We start from the raw sequence: 14,773 nt of genomic DNA on the forward strand, positions 1-14,773 counted from the left end.
ATGATGTTAGGCATTATTTCATATATTTATTGACTACCTGAATATTATCCTTTGAGAAAGGTCTGTTCAGATCATTTGACCATTTTTAATTCAATATTTTTGTTTTTTGTTCCTTATATATTCTAAATATTAATCCCTTGTCAAATGAATAGTTTGCAAATATTTTTCCCATTCTGTAGATTCTCTTTACCCTGTTCATTGTCCCCTTTGTTGTTATAGCACATTTCATCTAAGGTCTTCATTTGATCTGAATCATTGAAAGCTCTTAAAATTAAAATGTACCTTTAAAATTCCTTAACCTTGAGGATGATAATTAACTATAGAATATGTTTAAGAACCTGAATGGCAACTCAGAATATCCAGAGGACTAACTTGCCATGCATATGACTATTTCTTAGCTATGCAATGAATTCAGTGAAAATTGGTTTTTTTTTCTTTTCTCCAAAAGGGAAACTGTTTTATTACTTTGTCTAGTATATAAAAATTCCTTCAATACAGAAATTACATAAAAAATTTTTTAAAAATTATCTAGAATCTCCCAGTAAAAATATCACCATTGGGCTGGGGTTGTGGCTCAGTGGTAGAGCACTCGCCTAGCACATGCGAGGCCCTGGGTTCGATCCTCAGCACCACATGAAAATAAATAAATAAAGATATTGAGTCCAACTACAACTAAAAAATAAATGTTAAAAAAAGAAAAGAAAATATCACAATTACCAATATGATGAATAGTTCTCTAAATCTTTTTCTAAGTATATCTGTATATAGAAATTTTTTCAAAATCAAAATCATAGTATTAATAGAGTATAACTCAAACTATTAATATTTGTGTGTTAATAATATTTTATAACATAACTTTTATTGGCTATATTCCATGTTATGGATATACTATCATTTATTTAACCAATCTCCAATCAATAGGCACTTGGAATCATTTCCAATATTTTACTACTATAAGTAATTACAAACAGATACAATTACAGAATATTAGAACTATGAGTGCTTACACTTCTCTCTATAAATATATCTGAAATTCGGAGGAAATAGATGATTTCCTATATAAATTACCAACAATGATCCCAAAGGAAAAAAATTAAGAAAATTAAACGTACCAGTAAGTATAGGAAGTTTAAGGTTTTGTTTTGCTTTGGTTTTTGTTTGTTTATTTATTGTGGTTTTGATTTGTACTTCCCTGATAACTAATGATCAACCAGGATTGAACCCAGGGGCACTTAACCACTAAGCTATATCCCCAGTATTTTATTTATTTATTTTTTTTTTCAGACAAGGTCTTGCTAAGCCACTTAGGGCCTTGATAAGTTGCTGAAGCTCGCTTGGAAATTGCAAACCTCCTGACTCAGCCTTCTGAGCCACTGGGATTACAGGCTTTTGACACTGCGCCCGGCCAAGTATAGGAAGTTTTGAAACTACTCCAAGAGCTACCTCTTCTGAAACGGGATGTCCAGATTGTTTCCCAAGTGAAATTTCCCAAATCTTTAAAAATTCCATTTTAGAGTTCCAGAAAACAGAGAAAGAAAGAAACAGTTTGATGTTTTTTTTTTTTTTTTTTAATTCTCAGTACCATTGATACCAAATACAACAAAAATGGCAGAGGAAAAGAAAACAGACCAATCACGCTTGTGAATACGAGTGGAAGAATCTAAGTACAACTTAGCAAATAAAACCCAGATTAAAGGAATAACACACCTAAAACCAAGGATAATTTATAATAGCAATTAGTACTATCATTACCAGGAAGGTGACTACTAAAACCCACCATATTACTGGGTTTTTGTTTTTTAGGTCTTTACTTTATTTATTTATATGCAGAGCTGAGAATCAAACCCAGTGCCTCACACATGCTAGGCAAGCACCGAGCCACAACCCCAACCCTCACAATACTGTTTAATAGAAGAAAATAAATATATAATCACCTTCAGTAACTCATTTTTAAAAAATATATTTTAGTTGCCAATGGAACTTTATTTATTTATTAATATGTGTGGAGCTGAGAATCAAACCCAGGGCCTCACACATGCTAGGCAAGAGCTCTACCATTGGACGACCACCCCAGCCAAAGTAACTCATTTCTAACTAAAATGAGAATGAATGAAAGTTTCCCTGAGATTATATACAGCCCCAAACTACTAAAATAGTAGTAGCTAGTGACAGAAAGAGAAAGCAAAATAACAACAACAAAGCCACCATCATAAAAACAGACTCAGTGTAACAGAGTGATTGAAAATCCAACCTGTGACACTAGGATCTCTGGGTACAAATTTCGTCTCTACCACTAGTTATCCAGCTTTAAACAAATCACTTAGCCTCTCCATTACATTATTCATTTTCAGAGGACTCTTTTCATCTGTAAATTGTGATAAAAGTATCTTCTCACAGGGATTCTGTAAGGATTAAACGAGCTGAAAACAGTAATGGGCTCAAGGTTCTAAGTAGATACACACAGCATCAAAAAGCCAAGATCACAAAACAAACGGTGAAACGCCCCAACAATTTCCATGGAAGTCAGGAACGAGAAGAGAACAAAGTCAACACTACTATTTAAGTTTTCGTCCTAAAAACATTAGCCAAGTGACCCATCAAGAGAAAAACATATCTCAAAAGAGAGAGAGAGAGAGAGAGAGAGAGAGAGAGAGAGAAAAGAAACATAACTTTCACAAATACAGAAAGCTAGAAGATAGAATTATCATCTGCACTTGACAAGACACTATTCCTAAAGTACCAAGAGAACCAACTGAAAACTTACTAGTAACAAACAGGGACATACTGGACTTACTTTATTTACAAGCCCAAAGTAGAACTGAGAGAGAAATATGAAACAATCTCAAAATGGTATAACTGAAATCCTGGACCTTTTGAAAACTCACCTTGACAATATAATTTTGGGGACTCCCACGTGCCCAGGGCTGTGCAGTTTGAAACTGTATGTTCCGGAACACTGAAAAATCCTTCTTTGCAACCATAACGGACCTGGCTGCCCAGCCTAGAGGTATAATTTCCTATGATGTAGCCATGTGGGACATCAGGAGGGGTGCCACAGTCTATTTCTGAAAACAAATTCATTACCATGTGAATGTAAAGTTTTAAAATTCACAATCTCGCTCCACATTTACCCCATTCCTCACACACATACCCCAATCCCTATTTTAGATACACTGATTTGACTTTTTTTTTTTGGTACTAGGGATTAAACACAGGGCTACTTAACCACTGAGCCACATCCCCAGTCATTTTTATTTTTTATTTTGAGACAGGGTCTCACTAAGTTGCTTAGGTCCTCGCTAGGTTGCTGAGGCTGGCTTTGAACTTTCGATCTTCCTGCCTCGGCCTCCTGAGTCGCTGGGATCAGGGGCCTGTGCCACTGTGCTCAGCTTTTTCCATATGAGTGTGGCCATGTTTCTAATGATCATCTTAATTCAATCTTCTGTCCTTCCCTAGGTAATAGCATCTATACGTGCACAAAGATGAAATAATCTAGAGATCAGTCCTCATTAATTTATACTAACTTAAAAAACTCCTAGTCTGGGGCCAGGGTTGTGGCTCAGCAGTCGAGCGCTTACCTAGCACATGTGGGCACTGGGTTTGATCCTCAGCACCACATAAAAATAAATAAAGGCATTGTGTCCATCTACAACTTAAAAAAAAAAATTGAACACCTAATCCCATGAAGTAAAAACTGAATTGCAAAATGCCTTAAAATATATGTACCTTTTTAATTTTCAACATCACTTTTGAGATGCTAGGTCTTTACCAGATTGGCTAAACTACTCTCTAACATCACAACTGATGTCAAATGTCTGTTAACCACTAAAATACCTCGTTTGCTAGTTTTAACTTTTTTAACACAGCCCCCTCTATGGTGATCAGATCACTATCTGCTTTAATTCATAGGTTGTACAAAAGTACAAAGGAACAGATAGTCTCCACCCACAGCCTCAACACAGACCTAGGAACATCAGCATGTGCGAGTCACACCACAGATCTCACCTCGAGGGCCTGCATTCATTGGCAATACCCACCTGTGCATACCGTGGCATCTCTGGCCGGGTGGAAAGGCTCAGATCCATTCTTCGGCAAGTATCCATCCTTACAGTAGCATTTGAAGCTCCCGGGAGTGTTGACACACTGTCCTCCAGGCCGGCACACGCTGGAAACTTCACACTCATTTATGTCTTCAGACCCACCCCAGATACAGGAAAAAGAAAAACAGAAAGAAAAAAAAGAGGGTGGCGGGGGGGACATTGTAACAGCTGTTTTCTCACTTTTTCCATCTGTCCTTACAAATGGACATGTGTTTGCAATTGTATCATGAATTTTCTGTTACTCTTTAAGGGTTCTTCTCATATAGTCTTCACATAATAAAGCACTGAAAACATGAAGTGCTCAATAAATACTTGTAAGTGTGTTCTGGAAATTAATAGAAACCAATGACCATCCCCAGTTCCCTAACACCCAATAAAAAGAACACATTCAATTGCTATAAATAAAGATAGTCCTAACCTTATACTAACAAGGAGCTCCAAATCTAAAACAATTTGCACAAGAGTGAAAAATGCTAGCAACTGACAAACAGCGTCTCAGTTCCTGAGTACAGGATGATGTGGCAGGTAGAAGTGGGTAATTAAGAAGGGACTCACTAATTTTCCCCAGAGTAGAGGCCTTAAAATAAGCTTCAAGAAGAACAAGATATGCTCCTTGGAGTCTTCTCCATTTGACTGAAGATTGCTGTTTTGGATTGGATGTGAGGTGTCCCCCAAAAGCTCATGTGCGGGGCAATGCAAGGAGGTTCAGAAAAGAAATGATTGGGTTATAAGACCCTTAATCCATTCAATGAATTAATCACCCGATTGGATTAGTTGAGTGGTAAATGAAGGTAGGTGGGGTAACCAGAGGAAGTGGTTCATTGGGGGTGTGGCTATGGGGTATATATTTGCATCCAGTGAGTAGAGTCTCTCTCTGCTTCCTGATCATGATGTGAGCTGCTTCCCTCTGCCACACTCTTCCACCGTGATGTTCAGCCTCACCTCAAGCCCTGAGGAATGGAGCCAGACTTCTATGGACTGAGACCTCTGAAACTGTGAGCCCCCAAATAAACACTTCTTCTACTAAAATTGTTCTTGTCAGGTCTTTCAGCAGTGGAAAAGCTGACTAAAACAATTGCCAAAGACAGCAGGTACAAGGGTAAACACTGTATAGCATTTAAGAGGCTGGAGAAGAAACCTCTGTAGAGTAAGCAGAGTTTTTTCCCCCAGAACAGCTTAAAAACTTAAAGAATTCCACTAGGTGTGGTGGCACACACCTGTAATCCCAGCAAGTGTGGAGGCTGAGGCAGGAGGATTGCAAGTTTGAGGCCAGCCTTAGCAACTTAGTGAAATACTGTCTCAAAGTATAATAATAATAATAATAATAATAATAATAATAATAAAGGCCTGGGGATGTATCTCAATGCTAAAGTGCCCCTGGGTTTAACCCCCAGTACCAAAAAAGAGAGAGAGTGAAGAAGAAGAAAAGAAAGGAAGGAAGAAAAAAAAAATAAAAGCTCCCTGATTGAAATGATAATCTTCCTAGGACACCTACAAGAACCACAGGAGTGAGTGGTGGGCAGTGGACAGGAAACATCATGAATAAAGAAAGTCTGGTTGCACCTAGGCTCTGGGATTTCAAAGACCTGTAACTTCAGAAGGACTGATATAAAATGGCCAATATTCTATTCTGCCAGGCAAGATCTTTTTTTATCCCCCCCAAAAAATTACTAACACCATAATTTCATAAAAAAAGGACAGGGGCTGGGGATGTGGCTCAAGCGGTAGCGCGCTCGCTTGGCATGCGTGCGATCCGGGTTCGATCCTCAGCACCACATACAAACAAAGATGTTGTATCTGCTGAAAACTAAAAAATAAAAAATAAAAAAAATTTTAAAAAATAAATAAATAAATAAAAATTTAAAAAGGACAGATTGGGGCTGGGGTCATGGCTCAGCAGTAGAGTGCTCACCTAGCACATGTGGGGCTCTAGGTTTGATCCTCAGCACCACACAAAAATGAATAAATAAAATAAAGGTATTGTGTCCAACTACAACTAAAAAAAAATTTTTTAAATAAAGAGAGGACAGATTAGCACCCCAAAACAGAGAAGAAAACTACTTCAGAATCCTTATAAATTTGTTTAATATAATCTTGTAAAAATTCACTCTAGTCTCTCTCTCTTTGGTCTTGGTCCAGTGCACACCTGTCAGTCACACTGATCCCTGTTTGGGAGCCAGCAGTTCACTCAGTTGCTGAAGGAGCTCACGCAAGCTACCTATTCTGATGAACCTATCTGTTCCTTCACTGGAGCAAACTTTGGGAAAATCTGTGGAAAATGGTCTCCAAAGACAGCTACCAACAATTCCTCCCCTTGTGTGCTATATCTCAAGAATCTGATTCAATTTCAAAAAAAAAAAAAAACAGTGGAATCAGTTCCCCCTCCTCTTAGGTTGGTCTCAAGACTTGCTTTGCCCAACAGAACAGAGCAGAAGTAACAGTAGACTGTTGGACCCAGCTCATAAGAAGCGTGGCAGTGGGGGCTGGGGCTGTAGCTCGGTGGTAGAGCGCTTGCCTGGCATGTGTGAGGCACTGGGTTCCATCCTTAGCACTACATAAAAATAAATAAAACAAAGAAGAAGCATGGCAGCCTCCCCTTTCCTTCGCTTGGAATTTGGTGGCCATTCTGTAAAGAAGTCCAAGCTATTGTGCTTGGGAGAAAGGCCACTCAAAAGGGCCCCCAAAATGAGACACCATGTGAAGATAGAGGCCATGCGAAAGATAACTGAAGTCCCCTGGCCTCTAGTCAGCATGGAGGCCCTAGACATGTGGGCAAGGCCTGCTATCCCTGCTATTACCTGCAGCTCAGCCCAGCCACCGGCTAAATGTACCACAGCAGAGGAAGCAGAAGCACCCTGCCAGTCTGTGGGATGGGACAGCACAGGTGCCGGTGGGCTGTGCAGCAATACATAACCAAGACCCCTTGACATATGAAGAGTCAGCAAAGTCCAAATAAGTGAGATTAAGAGAATAACACATCAATTTTAAAAGGGGACCTCTGAGAAGACAATTAATCTTAGAAACTAAGCAAAATATGAATGCTAAAAATAAAAACTCGGTGGAAGCATTGAATATAGGTTACTTGCCGATGAAAAAAATTATTGCAAATCCCAACTTGAGGAATTCTCCAAAAATAGATAGAAAAAAAAATTGTGAGACAGAAATAACAGAACAAACGCCAAACGTTATGGAGACGGATCCAAAATATTCAATATCCACTTAAGAGGAACTACCAAAGAGAAGGGAGTGAATATACAAAAACTAGTCTCAAAGGGGAAAAAACAAAAACAAAACTTCAGCTTATGCTTCAAATCCGAATAGACTTTTAAGGCAACAGGCATGTCATTCTCCTGAGGATGACATAAGGCACTGGCTGAAAAATAAATCTTGAACGTGGCCAGCAGGCTACGGGCTGACCACACCTGCTGCCTCCCTTTGGGGCTCTCACCCCTACCTCCAGGATTGGGATCCCTTGGGACCACCCCTAATTTTTCTACACCCTAAGTGCAGGACTCCTACCCTCCTCTTTTCCCCACCATGAGCTAGAAAAGACAAAGGTGTGGCATCTAGGGAAGGTAGTCTTTGATAGAAATATATGAACCACTTCAACACCTCACTCTAACACACAGGCCACATATTGCCTGATCCAGTTCACAGGAAGTCTCCAGAACATGCAAATCTACAGAGACAGAAAGTGAAGCTGTGGTTGTCTAGGTCAGCGGGAAGTGGGAAGCAGAGAGACAATGGGCATGGGGTTTCTTTTGGGGGAGACAAAAATCTAAAATAGGTGGTAATGGTTGTGTAATTCTGTGAATATATTAACCACCACTGAATTGTTCACTTTCACTTTAAATGGGTATATTTTAGGGCATGCAAATTATATCTCAATGAAGCTGTTACTTAAAATGAAGGGGCTGTGGTGTAGCCCAGTGGTAGAACACTTGCCTGGCACATGTGAGGCCCCAGGTACAATCCCCATCATTGCAAAAATAAATAAAAAATTAGAGCCATTCCAAACCCCACAGAATAAGAGAAAAAATATACCTTCTGAGAAAAAGGAATGGTAACCTATGAAGAGGAGACCCCTTCTGACCTAGGACTTCTTGTCTGAAACACTAAATGCTACATGGCAATGAAGTAGTATTTATAGTCCTAAGGAAAGGGGAATGAAACATCATGCTCTATTTAAGAAAAGAAATGACATTTTAGAACATGAATGATCTCGAGAATTATACCACTGACATTTCTTTTCTGAAAATAATTTTGAGAAAATACTCCAGCCAGTGAAACATCAGAATAAATAAGGTCAAGTAAGGCGAGAGGCTGCTTAGAGATGCAGGGGTCATGAAAAAGCTGAACAATTTCTTCAGTTTTCTCCATATTCATCATTTGTTTAGGAAAACCGGTTTTGTAGATGGTTTGAGGATAAATCTGAGTCCTTACACCAATGGAGTCTTAGAAAAGAACCCTGTGTACATATTTCACCATATTCAAGAGGGACTTGGAAAGGAACCCAGAAAATTGATATCCCGGGCTTGAGCAAGTAACAGAAGGCAAGAGTAAGATGTGGGAGACATTAACCTGGAAGGGGCGCTCAGGCATTTCCTGCTCACGCCAAAGAGGAGCAGTGGTGTCTTGGTCTGGACCTCGGGTACTTGGGGGGATGGAATTTTGCTTCAATCTCCTTTGATCCAGAATCTTTGCCCTCTCTCTCCTTCCTGGGAGCTGGAGAAGTATCATGGCCCCATGTCTAAAGCAGAGTCAGCAAGACTCTAGGGAGACGTCAAGGAGCCACACAGCTCTGGACAGGAGAAAGCAACACACTCCAGGGAATGTACTTGCCCTTGGATTTATATTTCCTTGCTTCCTCCTTCTTCCAGAGTAATAGAACACAACTCTTTAAGAATAAAATCCAAAAAGCCAGGTGCAAAAGTGCACTCCTGTAATCCCAGAGACTTGGGAGGCTGAGGCAGGAGGATTGCAAGGCTCGACAACTTAGCAAGGCCCTAAGCAATTTAGTGATATCCTACTTCAACAAATAAAAAGGGCTGGGGATATGGCTCAATGGCAAAGCAACTCTGAGCTCAACCTCTAGTAGCAAGAAAAGAAGAGGAAGAGGAAAAAGATAGGGGGAAGGGGGAGGGGAAGAAGAGGGGAGGGGGTGGAGAAGATCCAGCTAAAACAAAGGAGTGGCAGGGAAGTTCCATTTGGAGAAATCACTGGGGGAAACCTGAAGACAGCTACAAGTTAACTGGGCAATTCCCCAAAGAGAGCAAGCAGAGTCTCAGCGGGCCCGCATGTTTATGTCTGAGGCCACATCAGGCTGCTCCAGAACCCACAATAGCAAGAGCTGAAAAGCTTGAAGTGATGGCTCACGTCAGGGACAAGCCTCCTGCCCTGGGATCTCTAGCCTCATCTCCAAGGGGGTAGGACTAATGTCTAGGAATGACCTCACCACAGGCAAACCTACAGGATCCAGGCTTTGAGCAGGAGGTTCTGGGAACTGATGAGTGGCAAACATGTGTTCCCTAAATTATTTTCCTGCCTTTACCCCCTTTCTTAGCCAGGGCTTAGTGCTGCTACATTTCACAGCAGCAACAGCATCAGGCCCTAATGCTGCAAGAGATGAACTGATGAAAAAGAAGGTTGCTCCTGTAATCCCAGCAGCTCGGGAGGCTAAAGCAAGAGGATCATGAGTTCAAAGCCAGCCTTAGCAAAATCAAGGCACTAAGCAACTCAGGGAGACCCTGTCTCTAAATAAAATACAAAATAGGGCTGGGGATGTGGCTCAGTGATCCAGCGCCCCTGAGTTCAATCCTCGGTACCAAAAAAGAAATAAAAGAAGAAGGTTGCTGCTGCCATCAGGTTGGGACGCATCCTCAGGATCTGGAGAATTCAATGGCACATAGAAGCTAGTTTGTAGTTTGCAGGTTTTGCTGTAGAGCCTGGCCTCCTTAGAGTCCTATTGGTAGGGAGATGACTGCCGTAGGCCTCGCCCCTACGTCAGTCTCATTTCTCTAGCCCACCCCAGCACACCACCCTCACACAGAATTGCCACAGAGCTTCTTCCTGTGCCTCATGACAAAGCTTCCGTGATTCCCAGGAGGCATTCAGTTCTGGAGCCAGAACATCTTCCGGTTCTCCAGAACTGGCTGGAATTATCTCCCTACTAGAACCCCTGCAACTCATTCCTTGTCTATTTTTGGTGGCCTCCCAAGAGGGCTACCCACAACCAGCTCTTAAGCTTGACTGTCACTCTATGAATCACAGCAAACATCTGGCAGCAGGATTCTTCGGAATCTAGGAACCAGGCAAACACCAGATAATGGCTAATACCCCCAAATTTGCTGAGCTCCACTAATGTTTCCCTGGCAAATGTGATTTTGAAAGAAACTCAGTACCAACAAGAAAAGTCACCCATCAGTGGGCTAATCAGAGGCCTCAACCAGAAAGGCCATGGGAATGACTGCCAACGGATGCAGGGTTTCATTTTGGGATGATGAAAACACCTAAAATGAAATAGTAGTGATAGTAGCATAACTCAAAACCACCGAATTGTATACTTCAAAAGGGTGAATTTGGGGCTGGTGTTGTGGCTCAGTGGTAGAGCGCTTGTCTAACAAGCGTGAGGCCCTAGGTTCGATCCTCAGCACCACATAAAAACAAATAAAGGTATTATGTCCAACTACAACTAAAAAAATAAATATTTTTTTTTTAAAAAGGGTGAATTTTGTGGAATGTGAAGTATATCCCAATTTTCCTAAAGGGGAAGATCACTAAATAATTGCAAAAAGTAGAACACATAGCAGCAGATCCTGGATCAGGATTCCTTCTTTTGGCTGACACCTATTGGACCTTTGCAAAAAAATATTTTCTTCTTCCTGCTCCTCTGTCTTTCCTTCTCTCTCCCCTTCCCCCAAGTCCTCTTCTCCCTCCTCTTCTTCCTCTTCCTTCTTCCTAACTTTCAAAAGTTGACTAAATCCCTTGGAACGATACTAATAAATAAACAGTTATAAAAGGTCTTCCCAGCAAACTCCCATAGCCTTGAAAACACAATTTCAGGTGTCACATCCTCCAGAACATTTCCCTTCCTCGTTGCCAAGATAAGTGTCCCCCCTGGATCCCAGTCATCACCTTTGCTTTCCGGTGACTAACACCTATGAGGGTAAAATTAGCTGTCTGCCTGTCACCTCTCACTAGCCCAGCCTAGTCAGGGAAGAAGTGCATGAGAAACGTGTGATGAGTGAACTGAATCCTAGATCGTCATCTTATAAGGTTTCCATTAATCACTATCTTTTCTTGTTAACGTGCCTAATTTAATCTGTCAACACTGGACTTCTGCAACCATGTAGCTGGTAATTTCCTATCTGAAACCAAGAGGATATTATAATATGTTTACTCAGAATGCATTCATTCATAAATCAGCCATATCCTCTGAGGGTTTTGCCTTGGTGCAGGTCAAGAGGGAGAATGGAGCAGAGCATCAGAAGCTGGCAGGAGGGAAACAAAGCATGTTCCCTCCTCCCTCTTTCTTTTCCCTGAAAACCTTGAAGTAACTCAGAGCTTTTCAGCAGTCACAAAGTCTATGCGATCCATCTCAGGACCAGGAGTACTTTTCTGCCTCTCCTTCTTAAGGCCATTCAAAGATTTTCTTAGAAAGTCAGAGAGCCAGGGAACACAACGAAAAGATTCTCATCTAGGAAGGAGATCCTCATCAGACACAAAATTTGTCTTGATTTTGGACTTCCCAGCCTCCCGAACCATGAGAAGGTTGAATTCATGTTGCAAGAAACTGGAAGAGTTCTGCCCAACCTAAGAGCTGCGTGACAAGAGGCTGGCAGTCCCTGAGCGATGTGTCCCCATCATGGGGCGTGTTCACAGACGGTCAGGGTGAAGCAGCTTAATGTGGACACTGGGGCAAGTGAAAAATCAAGATGTCCTCTGCACCAGCTGTGTTCCCTGTCACTTCCTGATGCCTGAATGACAGTAATATTCTTTCTTCACAGTTTATTCATCAGTGAGCTGAAAATAATGCATGGTACATGCCACATATGAAATAAAAAGACAGCAAAATGATGAAAATAAATTAATACTCGTCAAGTACAATGCAAACTTATTTCTCAGCGCTTCCTTATTTAATATCTACCTCCCCTCATGAAATATATGTTCCTTAACTTAGGATCTGTGTCTTTCTGGTATTTTACTATATCCCTGGACCAGGCACAAATATTTTTATTCATGAATTGAAATATAGGTGGTTTTTCTTTGTTTTAATAAAAATTTAAAAAGAAAGCTAAAGAGCTATATTATTATAACATGCTGTGAATAGAGCTCAGATAATAGAAGAGCCACTGAACTTTTTGGAGTTTTTTTTTTTTCACCTTTACATGCAACCAACAGATGACCAGAAATTTGACCAACAAAGCTATTGTGATTCCAAAAGTTGCACACTTCTCTCTCTCAGCTTGTTCCTACAGCAGGCCAGCCTACATCACAGGGACAATGTTCTGACCCGCTGTGAACTCACAGTTCAGTCCATCCCCATGTCCTTAACGGGTGGTATGCTCAGAGCTGGTGAGTGCCAGAGCCACCCCAAGGACACCCCATTTGTAGTTATAAGAATTTGCAGCTGGCACAGCTCTCAGAGAGTCCCCCCTCAGGGTTCATGATAAAAGTGTTCCAACACACAGAACCAGAAAAATAATATTACAATAACTCCCACAGACCACCTGTCACCATCAAAAATTCAAGAGATTTTCCAGATTCTGCAACTTAAAGTATCTTACAGGCATCATAACACTAGATACTTCATAATAACATCGCTGGACACTTCAGCATGCATCTCCCAAAATAAGAATATTATTATCCTATCTACCCCCACACCATTAACCCACCTCACAAAATTAACATTGATTCCCTCATAATCACTAACACTTAGTCCATCGTTACTCATAAAGGACAATCCCTCCCTTAAGTCACACTGAGTCTGGGATGGTCCTCCGCCCGCCCCTCCACAGCCCACAAGGCTGTTCTGCCTCACCAGGTGGCCAACAGCGCAGCCCCCTGAGTACCTGTGCAGAAGGTGCCATCATTGGGAATGAATGTCTCGTTGTTGTTGGTGGCTCGATATCCTTCCAGACAAATGCAGTAGAAGCCTCCCAGGGTGTTGTGGCAAGATGTGTGTTTCCCACAGACCACCATGGCTCCAAACTGGCACTCGTTTTTATCTGTTGATACATGGAAACAACACACAGAAAGGCCACCGTCCACACAGCGTTCAGTAGCCCAGACTGTCTCTCTACAAACCCGGGGGGGGGGGGGGGTAGCTGTGCCGTGACAAAGCTCACTGATCTAGTTTCACACCTCTTCTCCTTTCATATGCTTCCCAGATTAGAGGACCCAGGACTCTCTTGGTTGTGCAGCAGGTGTATCCAAAAACCAGCAGAGAAACCCCAAAGCCCAACTGGGCATCCATCTTATAAGAAGATTGGGAGAAGGGGACTCTTTTGAAACTTTTTCACACTTAAAAAATCAAATCAAATCAAGGGCTGAAGATGTAGTAAGGGGTAGAGCATGTGCTTAGCATGCACATGTGCTTAGCATGCACATGTGCTTAGCATGCTAGGTTCAACTCTCAGCATAATAACAACAAGATTATCGCTGTTGGTGTCGTTATGTCATCAGCTTGGGGAAACAAACCCAGCAGAATCACATTTTTTTCAGCTCAGCCATTCTCTTGGTTTTTCATGAAAGCCACAGGACAAAAATATTATATCCAATGATTGAAATGGAAATTTTTTAACATCTGAGCTGCCAGGAAACACAATGGTATCAGCACTGAAACCTCATCCCGGAACAGGGCTAAGATTGTGTCAGGAACAGCTCATGCTAATAGGGACTGTGAGTAACGTCAGTGAGGAGGGGCTGGAATGTGGATGCCTGTGAGGTCACAGATGCCTGCCCTGTGAGTTTTTCATTAAACAATTTAAAAATTGAAAGAATAAAATGAAAGTAAATCTCCATCCCACCTCCGTCCTCTCGCCCAGGGGTCAGCAAACTTTATCGCAATCTCTATTACATCTACTCACCCATGCTTGTAGAGCTCCGAAGCAGATATAAAAAATAGATAAACTAATAAGCAATGCTGTGTTCCAATAAAATTCTATTTACAAAAACAAGCAGCAGGTCAGATGTGGCTCGTGGGCCATAGTTTGTCAACTCTGCTCCAGCCTCTATCTTCAAAGCGAACTCCTGGAACCAATTTCTTGTGTTCCTTTTAGAGCTGTTCTGTCCAGCTAGGTTTTCATTTGTTTGTTTGTTTGGAGGGGGGAGCTCATCAACTTGAACATAAACTAGTAGTTTGGCTTTTTGTTCTTTAGTGTTTGATTTCACTATGGGTTCTCTTGAATCTGTTTCATAATCTCTCACAACTTGCATTCAATTCTTGCTAACTCAAAAATGCCCTCCAAGAGATCTGGGTTCTTTAACTTTTTCTTGTGTTACCATTTTAAAATTTAATGAAATCTGGAACACAATTCACAGGTAAAACTAGTGCTAGTAAAACTAGAGATGTTTGGCCCAAGGATCAAAAAGGTACACAGTGCTTTCAGATAAAAGTCCAGCTGTTCATAAAACAGGAGATTCTTGTCCTATGTCACTGTTTTGGTGACACT

The 14,773-nt window shown here is 41.2% G+C and overlaps 1 protein-coding gene across 1 annotated transcript in view; it reads right to left on the reverse strand.

The window, feature by feature from the left end:
* Susd1 (sushi domain containing 1) overlaps positions 1 to 14,773 on the reverse strand; it is a 112,736-nt gene that overhangs the window by 85,694 nt on the left and 12,269 nt on the right. Inside the window, exons 3-5 of the mRNA XM_027942975.2 lie at positions 13,172 to 13,327; positions 4,038 to 4,190; positions 2,886 to 3,065 (exon numbers count right to left, since the gene is read on the reverse strand). Coding sequence (XP_027798776.2) covers positions 2,886 to 3,065; positions 4,038 to 4,190; positions 13,172 to 13,327 — 489 coding nt within the window. The remainder of the gene's footprint in view (positions 1 to 2,885; positions 3,066 to 4,037; positions 4,191 to 13,171; positions 13,328 to 14,773) is intronic.

This window comes from Marmota flaviventris, chromosome 13 (assembly GCF_047511675.1).
Source record: "Marmota flaviventris isolate mMarFla1 chromosome 13, mMarFla1.hap1, whole genome shotgun sequence".
In the NCBI taxonomy this organism is placed as follows: Eukaryota; Metazoa; Chordata; class Mammalia; order Rodentia; family Sciuridae; genus Marmota; species Marmota flaviventris.